The sequence below is a fragment of the Pseudorasbora parva genome, chromosome 25, assembly GCF_024679245.1.
Source record: "Pseudorasbora parva isolate DD20220531a chromosome 25, ASM2467924v1, whole genome shotgun sequence".
In the NCBI taxonomy this organism is placed as follows: domain Eukaryota; kingdom Metazoa; phylum Chordata; class Actinopteri; order Cypriniformes; family Gobionidae; genus Pseudorasbora; species Pseudorasbora parva.
This window is the reverse complement of record NC_090196.1, coordinates 12,628,307-12,648,461: the sequence shown is the minus strand read 5'-3', so window position 1 is coordinate 12,648,461 and position 20,155 is coordinate 12,628,307. Positions and strand designations below refer to the sequence as shown.

Genomic DNA, 20,155 nt, shown 5'->3' with positions numbered 1-20,155 from the left:
TGATATTCTTGTCTAATTAAATGTATTGATTAAAAATAAGTCATTTCTAAGGCGGTAATGTGGATCTTTCTGAATTAAGGGAGTTCAGGTCTGGTCTTGGTCTTAACCCCTCAAAGTCTTGGTGTTGTCTTGGTCTCAACCCCTCAAAGTCTTGGTCTTGTCTTGGCCTCAACCCCTCAAAGTCTTGTCTTGGTCTCAACCACTCAAAGTCTTGGTCTTGTCTTGGCCTCAACCCCTCAAAGTCTTGTCTTGGTCTCAACCACTCAAAGTCTTGTCTTGGTCTCAACCACTCAAAGTCTTGGTCTTGTCTTGGCCTCAACCCCTCAAAGTCTTGTCTTGGTCTCAACCACTCAAAGTCTTGTCTTGGTCTCAACCACTCAAAGTCTTGGTCTTGTCTTGGCCTCAACCCCTCAAAGTCTTGGTCTTGTCTTGGCCTCAACCCCTCAAAGTCTTGTCTTGGTCTCAACCACTCAAAGTCTTGTCTTGGTCTCAACCACTCAAAGTCTTGGTCTTGTCTTGGTCTCAACCCCTCAAAGTCCTTGTCTTGTCTTGGCCTCAACCCCTCAAAGTCTTGTCTTGGTCTCAACCCCTCAAAGTCTTGGTCTTGGTCTCAACCCCTCAAAGTCTTGTTCTTGTCTTGGCCGCAACCCCTCAACGTCTTGGTCTTGTCTTGGCCTCAACCCCTTAAAGTCTTGGTCTTGTCTTGGTCTCAACCCCTCAAAATCTTGGTCTTGTCTTGGTCTCAACCCCTCAAAGTCTTGGTCTTGTCTTGGTCTCAACCCCTCAAAATCTTGGTCTTGTCTTGGTCTCAACCCCTCAAAGTCTTGGTCTTGTCTTGGCCTCAACCCCTTAAAGTCTTGGTCTTGTCTTGGCCTCAACCCCTTAAAGTCTTGGTCTTGTCTTGGCCTCAACCCCTTAAAGTCTTGGTCTTGTCTTGGTCTCAACCCCTCAAAGTCTTGGTCTTGACTTGGTCTCAACCCCCCAAAGTCTTGGTCTTGACTTGGTCTCAACCCCCCAAAGTCTTGGTCTTGTCTTGGTCTCAACCCCTCAAAGTCTTGGTCTTGTCTTGGCCTTAACCCCCCAAAGCCTTGGTCTTGTCTTGGTCTTAACCCCTCAAAGTCTTGGTCTTGTCTTGGCCTCAACCCCTCAAAGTCTTGGTCTTGTTCTCAACACACATTAGTTTTGGTCTCGGATTAGGTGGTCTTGACTACAACACTACTGTCAGGAGAGGACGGGCATTCTGCTAACCAAACCTCACAGACTTCCATGAACGCGCACCGACACATGCATTTGCGTCAAACAGACAGAGCACAATAGAATAGGAGTGCCATAATTCTGACTAAAATATACATTTTGTTAAAATATTTGTAAACATTTGTAGATTTTTAAACCTACAGGTAAGTGCTATTTTTTTATGATAGCAATAACTTTTCGTTAGTCCTCGTTTAGACCAAATGCAATGATAGCAAAAAATGTTTATGCTACAAATCACATACCATGTCTTTAACTGAAAATATGTATGTTTGTATCACTATTTACTATTACTATTTATTTTTATGTTGGTAACAGTTAGATTTTTACCTGAAAAATCCAAGTAGACCAAGCCTGTATTGAATCATGACCACAACTACATCCTGGTAGGCAGCCAAAACATATGCCTCAAATGTGGACGCAGAGGCCATCGTTAAACCTCCACCATGGATCCCAAACATAACCTTTTACAACATTAATAATAATAATTATAAAACAATATTATAATTGCAAACATGTATGCATGAAAAAGCAACAATGAACCACCAAATTATTCACACTTACAGGCAACTTTTCATTTGCTCCAGGTTTAGAAGGTGTGTAGACGTTGAGGTAAAGACAGTCCTCTGCTGAATCAGGAACCTCTATATTCATAGATATATTGGCTACAAAGTCTTTAAGTACCTGTTTATCCTGCAGACATCTAGGACAGACACAGAGTAACACAAATGTCACCACTTGATGTCCAGTGTTTAATCTAGGACCCGAAGCAAAAGCATCAGGTGGATTAGATTAGTTTTATTCTCACATGAGCGGCTGTTTTGTAGCATCTCTCACGCCATCCCATTTCTCTGCAGGTTGGGGTGGAGCGAGTCTCAATGAACCCACGGGTGGCTTGGCAAACGGAATTCCCAAGTAAGAATGGACGACTGTGTCCTTTCCCTTTACTTTCACATGCAATCCTTTCAGAGCCCCAAGTTTGGTTTGTAGGACAGGTCCTGTGTAATTCATTGAAAATAGAGTTAAAAGCAATTTATACAAATTATTTTATCATTTACATTTACAAACCCCATTCCAAAAAAAAATTGGGATACTGTGCAAATTGTTAATAAAAAAGGACTGCAAAAATTTACAAATCTCATAAGCTTATATTTTATTCACAATAGAATGTAGATTACATATCAAATGTTGAAAGTGAGACATTTTGAAATGGCATGCCAAATAATGGTTCATTTTGGATTTCATGAGAGCTACACATTCCAAAAAAGTAGGGACACGTAGCAATAAGAGGCCGGAAAAGTTAAATGTACATATAAGGAACAGCTGGAGGACAAATTTGCATCTTATTAGGTCAATTGGCAACATGATTGGGTATAAAAGAGCCTCTCAAAGTGGCAGTGTCTCTCAGAAGTCAAGATGGGCAGAGGATCACCAATTCCCCTAGCCTAGAAATCTAGACGCACCCTAGCGGCAGCAAATTTAATTTGCCCGCAAGTGTGGTCTAGCAACTCTCAATTCCTATCTGAGCTGTATTCCTCAGAATCTGGACGGCCCAATCACATCGTGTAGGTAGGCTATAGAGTTGGCGGGCGGGGCCATAATGACGACGGCCGAATTGCGTTTGCGTGCTTCTAGTAACACAGTCTTCTAGTAAACACAGAAACTGGCGAACGGCGGCGGTCTTTCGAATCAGCTCTGCCCGCGCCTCCGGAAGACTTGGAGTTAAGCTTTCCTCTGAGAAAAGAACAAAGAGCGGCACTGAAGTCATTCTTAAAAAGGGAAGATGGGTTTACAGTCTATGGTTCGGAGTTTAGCCGACCGGATACGGCGAATGTTTAATCAGTCAGCGTGCTCCCCTTCACCGTCGTTGCTCCGGTTGGTGTACCGCTATCCTATCGCGTGCAGAGGGAGTTTGAAAGACAACCGTTTATCCCGCCCCTCAGACTGAGCCCTGTCTATGGTGAGTTTCCAGACCAAACATCTTGATGTGGGTCTGGCTTGTCAGGCTACAATTCCCCCAATGCTGCGGCGAAAAATAGAGGAGCAGTATCAGAAAGGAGTTTTTCAGAGAAAAATGGTAAAATTTGAAGTTATCATCGTCTCCAGTGCATAATATCATCCAAAGATTCAGAGAATCTGAAACAATCTCTGTGCGTAAGGGTCAAGGCCAGAAAACCATACTGGATGCCCGTGATCTTCGAGCCCGTAGACGGCACTGCATCACATACAGGAATGCCACTGTAATGGAAATCACAACAGGGCTCAGGAATACTTCCAGAAAACATTATCAGTGAACACAATCCACCTTGCCATTTGCCGTTGCCGGCTAAAACTCTATAGGTCAAAAAAGAAGCCATGTCTAAACATGATCCACAAGCGCAGGCGTTTTCTCTGGGCCAAGGCTCATGTAAAATGAACTGTGTCAAAGTGGAAAACTTTTTTGTGGTCAGACGAATCAAAATGTGAAGATATTTTTAGAAAACTAGGACACTATGTCATCCAGACTAAAGAGGACAAGGACAACCCAAGCTGTTATCAGTGCTCAGTTCAGAAGCCTGCATCTCTGATGGTATGGGGTTGTATGAGTGTGTGTGTGGCATGGGCAGCTTACACATCTGGAAAGGCACCATCAATGCTGAAAGGTAAATCCAAGTTCCCTTTCGAAAGGGAACTCGAGCTGCGTCAGCTGACGCTATGGGGAACGCCTCCAGCGTGACCGGTGTCTGAGCTACTATCAAATCACAGCAATCCTATTGACCGGCGACAGCCTATGATGTCATCAAGGTGCGACCAGGAAGTATATAAGGGCGCCTTGCAAACATGACACCAGCATCTTCGTCTTCAGGGACTGTTTTTGTCTGAATGCTTCAAGTCAAAGGTAATCCAGATTCATTTATTTTCTGCCTGGGATTAAGAGCATGCACAGTCAAGCTCTTGTGGAGTCATTTGTTCGATTGTGTGTAATGTGGGCGAAGTTTTCAATTTTTCGCTCCGTTCTCGTCTAGCGCTCTTCCCGAGGGAAGAGCATTTTTGCATCTGAGATTAGTGATGTGATCCCCACTCACGCTGAGGCTGAGCGCGGATGCGCGTCACAGTCCCTCGGATGGGGTCGCCGATCGCCGCGAGGGGACGTTTCCCTCCGGCGATCTAGCGACTGGCGAGACTAATCACGAATGCTCGTAGGGATGGCTGGTGAGAAGGGAAATTAATTTCTCAGCCATCCTGACTGTGTATGCTGAGCCGATGGCTGTTATGAGCGCGCTGCATGCAGGCTGCGGCCGTCATGTGGGCGCATTAAAGGAGAGATCGCTCGTTTAAGCGGAACGATCGATTTCTCCCCGGCCATAAAACCGTCGGCTCAGTTGAGCTTTTCCATTCCTTCCTGATCTCCTGACTGAGATCGTGAGGATATGGAAGAACCCATATTTAGTGTATTCACGGACATCAGCGGGTGTTAAATGCTGATGTTTGGAGGATGGGTGGATATGGGTATGTGTTCTAGCCCCGGATTGCTGTTAAGAATAATCTAAAAAGATCCGGGTAGGCGGGGGCACTAAGAGCTCCAACCCTGCCATCTGAGCTTCTTTCAACTATGTTTCAAGAAGTTTAGATGGCGGGGCATACACGGCAGCGGGTCAGCCTGGTGCTACTTTTACGCCGTGTCGGTGTTGCAAGTATACTGGGAAGACCTGCTGAGGGATCTCAATCAGGGAAAATACCCTGACCCACTGCGCAGCTGTGCGCCATATCAGCGATAGCAGGGCCTGAGGGCCAGTGTCACAGAAGCGCGGGTGGTGGTGTCCGAGGACCCGCACACCGCTGAGATCCGGGTCCCAGGCAGGCGGGAGGCGTCACGGTATACGGACCAGTGACGGGGCCTGAGTGCCAACATCGCCTCTCATGCTCCCCGCGGTTAAGGGCGGGGCGCAAAGAGGCGGACTCCCACATAAGAGGAATAGTATCACAACGCTGTTGGCGTGAATGAAATATCCCTCCCTTAGGTGGGTGAGTTAAGAATTACATCTCATTTACTGCTCTTCTTCATTTTTCTCCCCAGGCGCTTCTTACATCCGGCCCTGAGGGGGGCCATGACGATGATACTCTAGACCCCGCCTGGCTGGGCTGTGAGAAGCGCACCCTCGGGCAGTTGCGCTCCTAAACATGCATACTGTGAGTAAAACTTATGTGTGGATATCGTCGCGCAGGAGGCGAGCTGGTAAGTCCCCCTTGTGAGGGAAACATTTATTATTTATGTTGTGTGAGACTTCCTGCTCCCCACCAAGGGTTTGGGGATCACGGTATCGATGGAGGACACCATAGGGCCCTGTAGTTCCCCTGTCCGGTGGCTAGAACGATTTTTTAGATGCCGTTATGTGGTATGTCTAGAGCTAGCTTTGCTAGGAGAGAATAGCCGCCATTGTATGTACAGCTGTGCGAACAGTTTTTTTGCCTTCTCTCTGTGTGATGAAGCAGTATTGAGGCAACCACTCATTCTTGTAGGAATGTGCTGTTGTTTTAGGCGAGTGTGCTCTCCTAGTCAAACAGGAAGCTCTTAGCCACCCCAGGGTAAAGCGGTCAACGTTGCCCCTCGTGGAATTTCATAGACGGGAGGGTGAGTTTAGGCTCACGCACGAACTACAGATTTATGTCTAGCCTCGCAGGGCTTGGACGGAGTATTATTGAGGTTTTTTCGCTCCCCCGAGCCGCGTATAATACTCTTATGTAGGCTGGCCCTCTCCGGGCCACTGCATCGGTTGGCCTAGGCTTTTGCGGGATGGGGGGGCATTTCTTTCCAAAGAAGGAAAGTAATTATCGCCCGAGGCCCTCGGTTTGAATATTGCAGGGCATTTTCTTTCGCATCCCTAGTCAGCCTCCTCTTCCATTAGAGTCGTCCGGCCAAGGCCCGCCCCCTCCTCTGCGTTTTGGGGTTTTTAGTAATGCAGGTTGGTGTGAAGCAGAATGAACAGCGACTTAGCCAGTGGTCATGGGGCGGGGTTTGGCGTCCCACGCTTGTACGCGGGTGGGCTAGTTTTGCGAAAACCCCGCTTTCCAGAGCTTGTTGTGGCTGCCACCTTCTGGCGGCCCCTGGCCCCATCCTGGAGGATGTTGGGCCGGTGGGTAGCATATTTGTGAATATTTTTTGCTCTCTGCTCTGTGTCTTCTGCTCCACCTTTTAGGGCTCGGGTTGAGCTGCACTCGCAACCTGCGTGCTTCGTAATGGTTCGGTCGGATGCTCCCCTGGAAGCCGAAGCATTGCCATGGCTGACGCCCTAGCGTGAACGGTAGGCCGCTGCATGAAGGAAGAGCGGCCGCCCTGACGCAGGTGACGTAAGTTGTACTCCCCTCGCTTTGAGGGTCTAGGTACTTTCTGCTGAGTACACTGCTTTTGGCAATGTGTTTAGGCTATGTCTGTAGGCACTGCCGGATGGGACTGCGTCATCGCATGGAGGACCCCGTGAGCCTCCGGGAGGAAGCCAGCCCCGGGAGGGGCATGGGCTACCAGCTGGCTGTGAGCAGCCAGCTTGGGCAGTCCTGGCAGTGGACTCTGAGCAGGAGGCCTCAGCAGGCCTCCTTGCGGGTGAGTCGCGACATCGGGCCAATGTGCGCCTGGGAGGAATATCCCCGACGATGTCGGCTTCAGCAGTACCTCGTCGACAAGCAGGACCATCATGGCCTCCCTGGGGTGATTCCCCAGGTGGTAACTGGATGTCTAGGTCTTCGTCAGCCAAGCAGACAGCCACTGTCAGCCCGACTTGGAGCGGCCAGCATTCATCCGACCTGCCAGCGAGCATTCGTCGCTGGCATGGCTACAAGCCCAGTTAGTAGGCCTCCCTAGGCCTCCCTGAGGGCCTGCTGGGGTGCAGCAGGCCTTGCCGGGCTTCCCTTGAGAGGGTATTCCCGTGCTTCAGGTGTTAGACGACAGGTAGTAGGCCTCACCAGGCCTCCCTGAGGGCCTGCTGTGGTAGCAGTAAGCCTCGTCTGGCTTCCCCCAAGGGGTCGTTCCTGGGCTTCAGTCACTGGATGATAGGTAGTAGGCCTCGCGGGGCCTCCCTGAGGGCCTGCTGGGATGCAGCAGGCCTCATCTGGCTTCCCCTGAGGGGGTACTCCAGGGAACTAGCGCTGGATAACAGGTAGTAGGCCTCTTCAGGCCTCCCTGAGGGCCTGCTGAGGTACAGCAGGCCTCCTCTGGCCTCCCCTGAGGGGGTGTTCCTGGGCTCCAGTCACCAGATGGCAGGTAGCAGGCCTCACCAGGCCTCCCGGAGGGCCTGCTGGGTTGCAGCAGGCCTCATCTGGCTTCCCCTGAGGGGGTGATCCAGGGCCTCGGCCACTGGGTGACAGGGATTAGGCCTCGCTAGGCCTCCCGGAGGGTGAGCCCCGGTTCCTGGTTCCTATGACAGTGAGCATGGTTGCTAGCCAGGGCGGCTAGCATGGTCTGCTATCAGGTAGCAGGCCTCACCAGGCCTCCCTGAGGTCGTTCCCTGGTCTCAGTGCCGGCTACGAGTAGCCTGGCAAGTAGTAGGCCCTGCGGGGCCTCCCTGGGGGAATGAGTTCCTTGGACAGAGACACATAACTGGCTCAAGCTGACAGCTAGTGGTTCCTGCCATCAGGCTTCGGCACCTGATGGCGGGCGCATACTCTAGCACGACGAGTTTACACTGCTGCTATGCGGTCCCTACAGGACAGGGACCTGCATAGGTTGCCTACAGCATGGTTCCTACCAGGCAGGCTTAAGAGCTCCCCTCTTATGAGGGTTGTCTGTGAGCTTACGGCCGCCTGGGCCTGGTCAGTTGGTCGTAGGCCCCTCGGGGCCTCCCTGTGAGATCAGCCTGTAGGCCTTCTCAGGCCTCCTGAGCACCCCTGTAATGTATGTGCTCGGTAGATCCTAGGATCGAGCAGCTGACTCCCCTCGCTAGCAAGGGTGGGAAAGCACTACGCTGAGCGCTGTTCTCCAGGATAGCCCGTCTCTGAGTTCCGGCCTGAGGCGGACACTGCCAGTTCGCAGTCCCTCAGCTTGATGCCTCTCCAGAGGCGAGTTTCCAGAGGCTCTGTTGTTAACAGACTGGGCTGGCAGACGGAAGCGTCCCGCATAGTGACGCCAGGTCAAGCCTCCCTGGTGGCATTCGGTGAAGTTCTTCCCGAATAGTGCCTGGATGGGGCGCCCTCGGGTCCCCTAGCCACATTCCCTTAAAGGAACCCCTTCTGTCGAACAGGTTGGTTCCAGGCCTTTGAGCGGCCGGGGTAGGGTACATGAAGGTGCCCCAAGGCCACAGCTCGGGCTATGACCGTAGGGAATGCTGTCACTGAAAGCCTAATATGACCAGAGGGGGAGTGGTTCAGGCATTTCAGTTGAATTTGCTTGTCCTGACAGTTGTCACTGCCAGTAGGCATGCACTCCCCTCGGCATGGCGGCGTGGGTATATCGTTCCCCATAGCGTCAGCTGACGCAGCTCGAGTTCCCTTTCGAAAGGGAACGTCCCCGGTTACGACTGTAACCTTAGTTCCCTGAGAACAGGGAACGAGACGCTGCGTCACTTTTGCCATGCCTCGGGGCCTGCCTGCGAACAGTCCCTTCAGACGAAGAAGCTGGTGTCATGTTTGCAAGGCGCCCTTATATACTTCCTGGTCGCACCTTGATGACATCATAGGCTGTCGCCGGTCAATAGGATTGCTGTGATTTGATAGCAGCTCAGACACCGGTCACGCTGGAGGCGTTCCCCATAGCGTCAGCTGACGCAGCGTCTCGTTCCCTGTTCTCAGGGAACTAAGGTTACAGTCGTAACCGGGGACGTTCTAGAACAACATATGCTCCCATTCAGATGTCGTCTCTTTCAGGGAAGGAAGTCCTTGCATTTTCTAACATGACAATGCCAGACCACATACTGCATCAATTACAACATCATGGCTGCGTAGAAGAAGGATCCGGCAACTGAAATGGCCAGCCTGCAGTCCAGATCTTTCAGCCTTAGAAAACATTTGGCGCATCATAATGAGGAAGATGCAACAAAGAAGACCTAAGACAGCTGAGCAACTATAGAAGCTTGTATTAGACAAGAATGGGACAACATTCCTATACCTAAACTTGAGCAACTTGTCTCTTCAGTCCCCAGATGTTTGCAGACTGTTATGAAAAGAAGAGGGGATGCCAAATAGTGATAAACATTGCCTTATCCTAACTTTTTTGAGGTTTTGATGGCATGAAATTTAAAATCTATATTCTTATCTAAAATCTAATATATCTAAATTATACATTTTAAGTTACAAAAGTTACAAAGCTGCGCTGTGTAACTTTTCTGTCCGCTAGAGGGCGCCTATTCAAAACAAAGGCGTAGTTTGATGATGCCAAGTTTGAGCGAATCTTGGGACATGTGGTCTTCATCTCACAGCCGGTGGAAAAGAATCGGTATAGGATTCGGACAGAAATCATGTTCATGGATGATTAACGTTACTGTAGTATGAAGCAGAGCAGGACAGAGTGTTGTGGAGCTGAACAAGGCCACTGGAACGATTGTTGCGCAAACATACAGCTTTTCCGGTCAACACAGGAGTCACAATAGAGTCACTGCAGAGGGAGTTTGAAAGACAACCGTTTATCCCGCCCCTCGGATTGAGCCCTGTCAATGGTAAGTTCCCAGACTAAACATCTTGATGCTTGTCAGCTTGTCAGGCTAAGGTAACGCAGTTCTGTTCATCATACATTTAAGTGTGTTTAAAATGATGTTCTGATGTTACTCTGTGGGTTTGCTCAGCAGCTGCTGTTACACTTGTTGCACTGCAGTGACAGTAAAGCGAGGAAACCGAGGGTAACGCAGATATGATGACTCCCTCAGACGTCCCGGCTGCGATATTTTTTCCCCCAGGATGGTAGGGGAAGGTACCGCCTTTTTTGTCTATGATTGGCTAGAAGGGCTCTCCTCCGATTGGTTATGCATCTCACGTTCATGGCAGGCTGTCAGCCAGTCTGTTTTGATCGTCTTTACTATTGAAGTAAAGTCAATCCAACATACTAAGAAAAGTGCTATATGTCCGTGTCTTCAGATTTATATTTCAAGTTCACAATTTCATAGAAGAGACCAATTTCATCGAAGAGACACCCCAGTATGATGACATATGACAATTTTTATTTATTGTGAACCTAACATTGACTAATAGACAATTTTAGTGCATGTTAAACATACTAGTAATTTTGGGAGTGTGTGTGTGTGTGTGTGTGTGTGTGTGTGTGTGTATGTGTGTGTGTGGGGGGGGGGGGGTGTGTGTGTGTGTTTTGTGACATATGAGGACAAAATATGTATAATGACATGGGTATGACAGGTATTACAAGGAGAGGGTGAAATATGAGGACATGTCCCCACTTTTCAAAATGCTTATAAATCATACAGGATGAGGTTTTTTTTAGAAAGTAAACATGCTAAATGTTTCCTGTGATGGGTAGGTTTAGGGGCAGGGGCAGTGTAAGGGGATATAAAATACGTTTCTTACAGTACAAAAATCAATACACCGTAGGAATGTCCCCATATGTTTACTTCAGACTATTTACAGCCTGCCATGAACGTGTGATGAACCAATTCGGAGGAGAACCCTTATCCAATCATAGACGAAAAAGTTGGTACCTTCCCCTACCGTCCTGTGGGGGAAAAATATTGCGTCCCGGCTCTTTTAAAATAGCAATTTTCTTACAATTTACAAATAGTTGGAAATATATGGGATATTGTAGGAACTCAACTGAAGAAAATATACAAATTAACAAAATATATAACACTGCCTGGCCTGCTGTTTTTTGTATATTTTACTGCAAAAATCCTGCATAGTGCACCTTTAAGTAAAATAGTCAAAGCCTTCGGGATGTGCTGGTTTCATCCTCATCACCGGCTGCAGTCAGGACCTCATCTCATAAATCAAACACTTGCGATTTATCAACTCCCTGCTAATGCACTCTCATTCATGAAAGTAGATTTGTTGACATGTTTGGGTGAGTAAAGGCAGCGCCCTTAGATGGCGATATCGCTTCTTTACAGCAAAAGCAAACTGCTGCAAAAAGGTGCCATGCAAATATTGCAATGTGTTATTGGATTACTTAACACAAATGTATTGAAGTAAAAAGTAGCCTACATTTACTTGTTCAAAAATGTAGTAAATTTGCAAGTAGGCTACTTAAGTACAGTAACCAATTGCATTACTAATTAAATTATTATTTCTATTGGGAAAATCCGACTTACCATCCTCTGCTTTCACTGTGTTTTGAAGAGTCAGTGCGATCAGCATGCAGAGTGAAAACACGACAGACTCTCTCATCGCCATGCCGTAAACACAGTCCTGCAGAAGAATGAGCGTTCACAGTCTGCACTGTTATTTACGCAACTGCGTGACCGGACTTTGAACTTTGGGAACTGGGGTTGCCAGATTTTTAAAGCTGCGATTTTGAAAGGGACCTTAATGCAGTACACTGAACAAGAAGAGCTCTTCAAGTCTCACGCAACACGCATCCGCCGTGAGACACACGCATTTCAACCAATTCACACGCTCACACGCCACAGCTTGTATTTCTCACGCTGAGAAGGGATATTATAGCCTACAAATAACACATGATATGATATTCTATATACAATAAACAACACAAGCAAATACAACAATTCAGTTTCTAATTATTTGTAGCCTATTATCTTGTAGTATAGTATTAATAGTATTAATACTGTATTGTATTTTAATTAACAAGAAAAATCATGTAGCCATCTGGCAGTTGATGGCCCACTAGGGGTCCTCAGCAAACTTCCAATGTGGCCTCAAGATTTTTTATAACAGCTATTGCAAGCAGAAACAGAAATTGTGATTATTTTCTTCCCTATTGTGACACACTATTGCCAAAAGTATTGGGACACTTCTCCAAATCATTGGATTCTGGTGTTCCAATCATTTCCATAGCCACAGGTGTATAAAAAGCACCGGCATGCACACTTCTACAAACATTTGTGAAAGAATGGGTCGCTCTCAGGAGCTCAGTTCATTCAAGAATACCGTGGTTGATTACCTTTGCACAGTGTGCAGAAGTCGCCAATTTTCTACAGCGCTAATAGCTACATACCTTTTACCTATTACCATACCTACACACCAAGAACAGTGCATAGAGAGCTTCATGGAATGGGTCTCCATGGCCAAGCAGCTGCATCCAAGCCTTACCTTACCAAATGCAATGCAAATCGGAGGATGGAGTGGTGTAAAGCACGCAGCCACTGGACTCTAGAGCAGTGAAAACGTGTTCTCTGGAGTGAGGAATAGCACTTCTCTGTCTGGCAAACCGATGGACGAGTCTGAGTTTGGTGGTTGCCAGGAGAACAGTACGTACCTGATTGCATTGTGCCAAGTGTAAAGTTTGGTGGAGGGGGGATTATGGTGTGGTGTTGTTTATAAGGGGTTGGGCTTGGCCTCTTAGTTTTAGTAGAAAATAACTCTTAATGGCAAGGCAAGGCAAGTTTATTTATATAGCACATTTCATACACAATGGCAATTCAAAGTGCTTTACATAGAAAGGAATTAAAATAGGGATAAAAATGCATAAGAAAAAGAATACAATGTAAAGAGAATTTAAAAATAATATGATGATGATAACCAAAGAAAAGAACAGGTAAACTAAAACAGTTATAAAAAGAATTTTTATAAAATTCTTCTATAAAAAGAAGATCTGATCAGGAAGCTGGTTCCAACTACGGCTGCATAATAGCTAAAGGCAGACTCTCCTTGCTTTGAGTGAACTCTTGGTATTTCTAACTGATTTGATCCTGCTGATCTGAGTGATCTGTTGGGTTTGTATTTAATCAGCATATCTGCGATGTATTGAGGTCATTGAGAGATTTATAAACAAGCAATAGTACTTTAAAATCGATCCTAGGTGTAACTGGAAGCCAGTGTAAAGACCTGAGGACTGGTGTGATGTGGTCATATTTTCTGCTTCTGCTCAGAATCCTGCACTGTAAAAAATTATTTAGAAAAAAAGTTACCTGGTTGCCTTAAAATTTTGAGTTCATTGAAATTACATTTTTGAGTTAATACAATTAAAAAAATTTGAGATTCGACAACCTTTATTAAAATATTATTAAAAGATTTTGTAAGCATATTGGGTAATTGTGTGTTTTTATTTTTGATGATGCAGTGAAACATGCCAAATAGTGCTATTTTCATGATTTATCAATTTTTTATGTGGTTTAGTTACAATAATATTTTGAGTTTCTATTTATTCAACAAATGTCCTTCATTGTATCAACTCAATTTTTTAATTTCAATAAACTCAAAATTTTAAGGCAACCAAGTTACTTACTTTTTTACGTTAAACCGACAAAAACCAACAATAATTTTTTACAGTGTGGCAGCAGCATTCTGTATGAGCTGCAGCTGTCTAATGGTCTTTTTGGGAAGGCCGGTGAGAAGTCCATTACAATAGTCAACCCTGCTGGTGATGAAAGCATGAACCAGTTTCTCTAAGTCTTGCTTGGAGACAATATTTTTCAGATGATAGTATGCTGATTTAGTTATTGCTTTGACATGACTACTGAAACTCAGGTCTGACTCCAAAATAACACCAAGATTCCTGACTTGATTTTTTGTTATCAGACCTTTTACCTCAAGATATGCGTTCACCTTGAGAATTTCATCTTTGTTTCCAAATGTCAGTTTTGTCTTTGTTTAACTGAAGATAGTTTTGGCACATCCAGTTGTTAACTTCATCAATGCATTTGCACAGGGAGTCAATGGGGCTGTAGTCATTAGGTGACAGTGCTAAGTAGAGCTGGGTGTCGTCAGCATAGCTGTGGTAAGCAATATTGTTATTTTTCATTATTTGGCTCAGTGGCAGCATATACAGGTTAAACAGGAGTGGTGCTAGAATTGACCCTTGTGGGACTCCGCATGTCATGGATGTCCACTCAGACTTATGGTCTCCTATACTCACATTATAACCTCTCCCTTCTATGTATGATCTGAACCATCTGAGGACCATTCCAGAAAGCCCAACCCAGTTTTCCAGCCTGTCAAGAAGTATGTTGTGGTCAACAGTGTCGAATGCAGCACTGAGGTCCAGTTGTACCAGAATTGATGTTTTGCCTGTATCAGTATTTAAGCGAATATCATTTATAATCTTTATGAGCGCTGTCTCTATACTGTGATGTGGACGGAAACCAGATTGAAAATTGTCAAAGAATCCGTTTGAGTTTTAAGAATTTGTTCAGCTGATTGAAAACAACTTTTTCAATGATTTTGCCTATAAAGGGGAGATTTGAGATTGGTCTGTAGTTGCTCAGTATGGAGTTATCCAGATTTCTCTTTTTCAGAAGAGGCTTAACTATTGCAGTTTTAAGGGAGTTTGGAAAAGTCCCATAGAGAAGTGAGGAGTTCACCACTTCTAGGAGATCTGCTTCTAAACAGTTAAACACACTTTTGAAAAAAGAAGTGGTGAGTGTGTCTAGGGCACACGTTGATGTTTTAAGATGCTGTACTGTGTCTTCTAAAATTTTACCATCAATTGTTTCGAAATCAGACATAGTAATTTTCTGAGGTTTTGGTCTGATCTGTCTGACCCCAGAGTAACTCAAGGATGTGCTGATTGCCTTTCTGATATTTTTGATTTTCACTGAGAAGAAGGAAGCAAACTCACTGCATTTGCCATCTGAGAGCATTTCTCTGGGAATGTGACTCGGGGGGTTTGTTAGTCTGTCTACAGTAGCAAAAAGAGTGCGCGTGTTGTTTATCTTTCTGTTTATAATATTTGAGAAGAAGGTCTATCTAGCTCTGCCTAGTTCAACATTGAAAGCATGAAGGATGTCTTTATAGATGTTATAATGGACTACAAGTTTTGTCTTCCGCCATTTTCATTCAGATTTACTGCATTGTCTTTTCATTATTTGAACTGCTGTTGAGTTTCTCCAAGGTGCCTTTTGTTTGGTACTCTTTTTCCTGACTTTCAGAGGAGCAATATCATCAATTACACTCTTTACTTTTGAGTTAAAGGAGTCAAGGAGAAAATCAACAGAGTCTGCAGATATGCTTGGTTTTAGAGATAAAGCCTTCATAAACAGCACATTAGTGTTCTCATTTAAGCATCTCTTTTTGACAGAGACAGGATACCTAATGCTTCAGCATACCAAGACATTTTAAACAATTTCCATTGTAACTGAGTGTTCACTCTCTAAGAGGCTGCTTGTTTATGTGTTGCATCAGGAAATACAGAAAAGATCCAGTGAAACTGCCACCTGCTGTCCTGTGTCCAGTAACTCTGCTTCCCAATGCAGAGCCCATGTATCTCATAACTGGTGTCGCTGAGCCACCACTTACACATGGACAAATAATTGATAGTAAGATGTGATCAAGAGGAAGATGGATGGTCATCAGCCATTAAATAAAGCCAAGCTGCTTAATTGGTTTAGCCAGGAGTTGCATAAAGTGACCCAAATGTAATGTGACTGATAGGTAGCATGCCAAGATGCATGAAAGCTGTGATTGGAAATCACGGTTATTCCAAATATTGACTTTTCCTAAGTTAAAACAAGTTCATAATACTTTTATACTCATTTTGATGAGCCAGCTACATCAGGTTAGGACAATTTGTAAATGGACAATTTTAGAGATAGTCCTCACTGCAGAACATGAGATCCAGGGGGGCGGGGTTGGATCCAGATCAAACCTGTCTCACTTTATATACTTTGCTATATTAATGGAAGTGGAGCCGTGAACTTCATATACTTTTGAAAATCCAGCGTTTAGCTGATTCTGTGTAAATTTGCCAGTTACTAAGTCTCGAAGCGAAAATTCATGACTAGTTTGCACCCTGTTGCATTCAAATTCAGGGAGGTTTGCAGCTTTAGCCTTCGTTTGTTCTCAATAAAATGGAAGAAAATCAAAAATGTTGTCCAACTTTTATTCTTAAGTGCAAAACAGATTAAAGATACTTGGTCAGTTATTTCTAACGTTAGCATAAAAATATACTCAGTGCTTATTTGATTTTCTCAGATGAATTACTTAAATTCATAAATCACAGTAATGTTTTGTATTATTCATAAATTTAAGTGCTTTGTGTTCAATTTTTACAGTTCCAAGTGCTCTGATTTCTCTCGGACTTGACGTATTAGATCTGGAAGTGTCTTGGTCATGAACTCGTAGCGTTTTCCCTTCAGGTTCTTGCCGGGTCTGTGTTCCAGTCCAATACCGAGATACTCGGCCTGGTCCTTATATTCAGGCCAGTGTGTCAGACCCGGAGCATTCGGAGACCTGCCAATCCAAACATAGACCTATTAGACTGCAGAAACAATATACTTTTGTTCTTCTTCACAAAGAGAGAGAAAATGAGGACGGATATTTTACCCAGTGCGTGCAAAGTTCCCCCAGTAGGCCATCACAGTCCTGCACAGTTCTTCCTCTTCCTTTGTGAAAGGAGCTAAAGGGATTGAACCGTTAGATGAAAATGCCAGTGTTGGTAAAGAATGTATTTGTTTTTGTAATCATGACCGTACCGGTTGCTTTGAGATGAGCTTTAGCAAAGCAAGTTCCTTGAATAAAGAAAAGTTCATCCACATGGTCGACACCAACAAAGCTGGGTCTCTTCTTCTGGATTATACTGGGAGGATGCTGGAACTCGTACAGGTAAACCGGCGCTCCTGAGGCTAAAATCACATCAGGGTTTTACAGATACTTGAAATCAGAAAAAAGGTTTTAATCGGAGTAGTTCACTGGTTTTGGGAGCTAAAGGATAAAGATTTGGCTGCATTCTGAATTTGTATACATATGTATATTATTATTGTATGCATATTATTTATTTATTTTAATTTAAATATAACTACTTAAAATATTTTCATTCAAATGACTGCAAATATTATGGCACCTTTTTACAGTTTTGCAATTGTTAAATATGATTAAATAAGTAATTTATTGCTTCTCACCGCTGTGGTATTTTGCCAGCTGGAGGGCGGGGATATTAAAAACCACGTCCCCCATCATCTCTCTATAAATGTCTCGGATCTTAACTGGGTCGTTTGTGTCGCCCAGATACTCGTTTGCCACCAGGTCAATGATCCATCCGTCCCGGGGCTAAAGGGGATTGTGTTCAAAGGACACAGAGTTCAAAGAAAAACAAGTGAAGACATATTTCCAATGTACTTCTCACTGGAAGGTTAATATTACACGATGTAAATGTGAATTGTATTGAGTCATATCTTACGTCAGGATAGCTCAGGGTCAAGGTTTTTTTGGCTTGCTCTTTATCCATTCCATCCATCCATCCAGGATCCAAAAAATACTATGGTGAAATAATACTCAACTTTATGCATCAAAAAATAAAACCTAAAAATAAATATACTGTAAATGTATCTGAGGTTTGTATGCATGTTGACTTACTACAAGTTGATACCTTTTATATTTTTGATTAGCTTGAATTTGTTAATGAATGTTCTAATTTTAAAGTGCCCTGATTATGCTTTTTTTAACACTATCTTTTATGTAGTGTGTAATATAACTGTTTGTAAATGTAAAAGGTCTGGAAAGTTTCAAACTGCAGATACAGACTAGGCCATCTGACCAATCAGAGCAGAGTAGACCAATCACAACAGACTGGGCCATCTGACCAATCAGAGCAGAGTAGACCAATCACAACAGACTGGACCATCAACGGTTCGGGTTAGAAAGATTCAATGCTGCAATCTAGAGTTTTGTCCTTGTTTAATGTAAACCTATTGCAGAATACCTAAAAACAAAAACAAAACAAAAAACATAATGGGGGCACTTTAAGGTTAAAACATTAACATTTATTTATTTCAATTGATGTAACCAAACCTATGTATGTTATGTTATGTAAAACTACTTAAGAATAACACTTTTTGTTTAATTTTTTATATAAAAATAGTCAACTTAGAGGTGTCATGAACTGTCTTTTTTGCTTTTTTTATACTGTTGTCTGAGGTCAACTAATGACGTTCGTGTGGTTTTTATATTCAAAAACATCACAACTAATAAATAAAAGGCTATTTTCTACACTGGTTTTGAGGCTTTCTCCTGAACGCTGGGTTTGATGGGCCCAGGGCTAGGATTGGATAAGATTAGCATATTTAATGAGCTTCAGCTCCATTGTCATATCTAGCCCCTGTCAGTTCACATGAGGGATTGTTATGAAAGCGGCACCGGAGTGATTTTCTCGATCACAGGGCTCGTAAACGTCTTTATCAAACAAACACAATGATATATTTCTCATTCACCTGCGATTGATTGGAATATTATTTTTGTATTACATGGCCTGTACGATCGGTGAATATAAGCGCAAACCACGCGCGCGCGCACACACACATGCGCTCAGATCAAGAACTCAGATTCACTGCCTGCCGATGGGCGTACGTTTTGGTAGCCCATCTGGAAAACGCACAGCCCCTGGACTACTATTACTACATATAAAAAAGACGTTTTACTCACATAGGTTTGTTGCACCATTCCTGTCGCATCCAGTGTAGAAGGCACAACATTGTGTCTGTAAATCCAGCACCTGAGACTTATTTACAAACGATTCCGCAGTGAAACGAAGCGAACACACGTACAGTCTTCCCCATGTGAGCTGAAACTTACATTAAAAATAAAATGAAGTATCACACATTCCTAATATTAGGATCTGAAGGAAGCTTATGCAGCGACTGTGTTCTTCCACAATATCTTGCTATCTTCTTCGGCATGTTTATTGAGTCGGTGGGCGGGGCTACTGGATTAGACGTGCTTTTTATTCTGTAGAGGCGTGTTTCCTTGCACGATGACGTAAGGAACACACGATCGTTTTCTGGGCCTGGTGTCTATAAAAGCTTTTCTTTGACTAACAGGGAAGTTTTCAGCTCTAAAACACTCACAGGATATTCTTATATTACCATGATCTTTAATATATCAAAAGCTCAAGGGAAAGTTGATTTCTCAATTCATCACCCCTTTAAAGTAAATCAAACCAGGTAAAATATACACCTGCATACAAAAAATACAACTATCCGGTGAATACTAATGCATTGCTGTTGCTTTCTTTATTCAATTAACAGCTGTTTGGAATGTACAATGTAGTAAATGTAATATTTACTCACTGTGGGCAGTAAAAAGCCAAACTCATCATTAGTAATACCAGTGATGAGAGGAACTTTACTGAACTCTTGTTTCTGAAAGATCTCCTCTACAGGCTTGTGAAGGAAATGAGAATCCACAGCAGCACTAAAGTGCCCCATCTTGAACTATAAACACAGTAAAAACAATCCTCATAAATGACAAAATAAATAGACACTATATATATATATATATATATATATATATATATATATATATATATATATATATTCTAAGCTTTAGTATACTTCATTTTAAATTATATGATGATGATAAATATATGATAAAGCATGATATTTTGCCTTGTGAAAAATAAGCGTGCTTAATTGTATTTAATGCGCTCTTTTAGTGTTGAAATCATACAAATATATATATTTAAAAAATGTACTTGCAGAGAATGTAATATATTATTGTAAAAAGCCACTATAAGCTTTAAAGAAGTACACTAAAATACTAAAGCACATTATAATTTTTAACTGTAGCATTGTGTTATACTATATTACATTTGAAGTTAATATACTTTAAATGTACTAAATAGTAACTTCATCCTTATAAAAATATAAATATATGTATAACACAAGTATATTTCAGTTTATCATAAATGCTTGTCAGTACATTTTAAACATATTTCTAGGTCAATAGAAGCAATTATGAAATTAGATATAAAGATGTATTTAAGTCCTACTTAAAGCTACACTGTGTAACCTTTTTCGTTTATTCTTAGCTAAAAACACTTAGTTCTTTCAAAAATATATGTGCTCATTAATGTATATTTTCTTCTTTCAATTAATAAAGTATTCTCGTA

At 43.5% G+C, this 20,155-nt stretch overlaps 1 protein-coding gene across 1 annotated transcript in view; it reads right to left on the bottom strand.

Annotated features, from left to right (window-relative positions):
• Positions 1–20,155, bottom strand: part of ces2b (carboxylesterase 2b) — a 126,746-nt gene that overhangs the window by 66,536 nt on the left and 40,055 nt on the right. Inside the window, exons 32-43 of the mRNA XM_067436585.1 lie at positions 19,335–19,478; positions 17,450–17,527; positions 17,172–17,319; positions 16,746–16,895; positions 16,597–16,669; positions 16,324–16,503; positions 12,346–12,350; positions 11,772–11,821; positions 11,469–11,565; positions 2,060–2,249; positions 1,816–1,954; positions 1,582–1,715 (exon numbers count right to left, since the gene is read on the bottom strand). Of these exons, the coding sequence (XP_067292686.1) occupies positions 1,582–1,715; positions 1,816–1,954; positions 2,060–2,249; positions 11,469–11,565; positions 11,772–11,821; positions 12,346–12,350; positions 16,324–16,503; positions 16,597–16,669; positions 16,746–16,895; positions 17,172–17,319; positions 17,450–17,527; positions 19,335–19,478 (1,388 nt within the window). The remainder of the gene's footprint in view (positions 1–1,581; positions 1,716–1,815; positions 1,955–2,059; positions 2,250–11,468; positions 11,566–11,771; positions 11,822–12,345; positions 12,351–16,323; positions 16,504–16,596; positions 16,670–16,745; positions 16,896–17,171; positions 17,320–17,449; positions 17,528–19,334; positions 19,479–20,155) is intronic.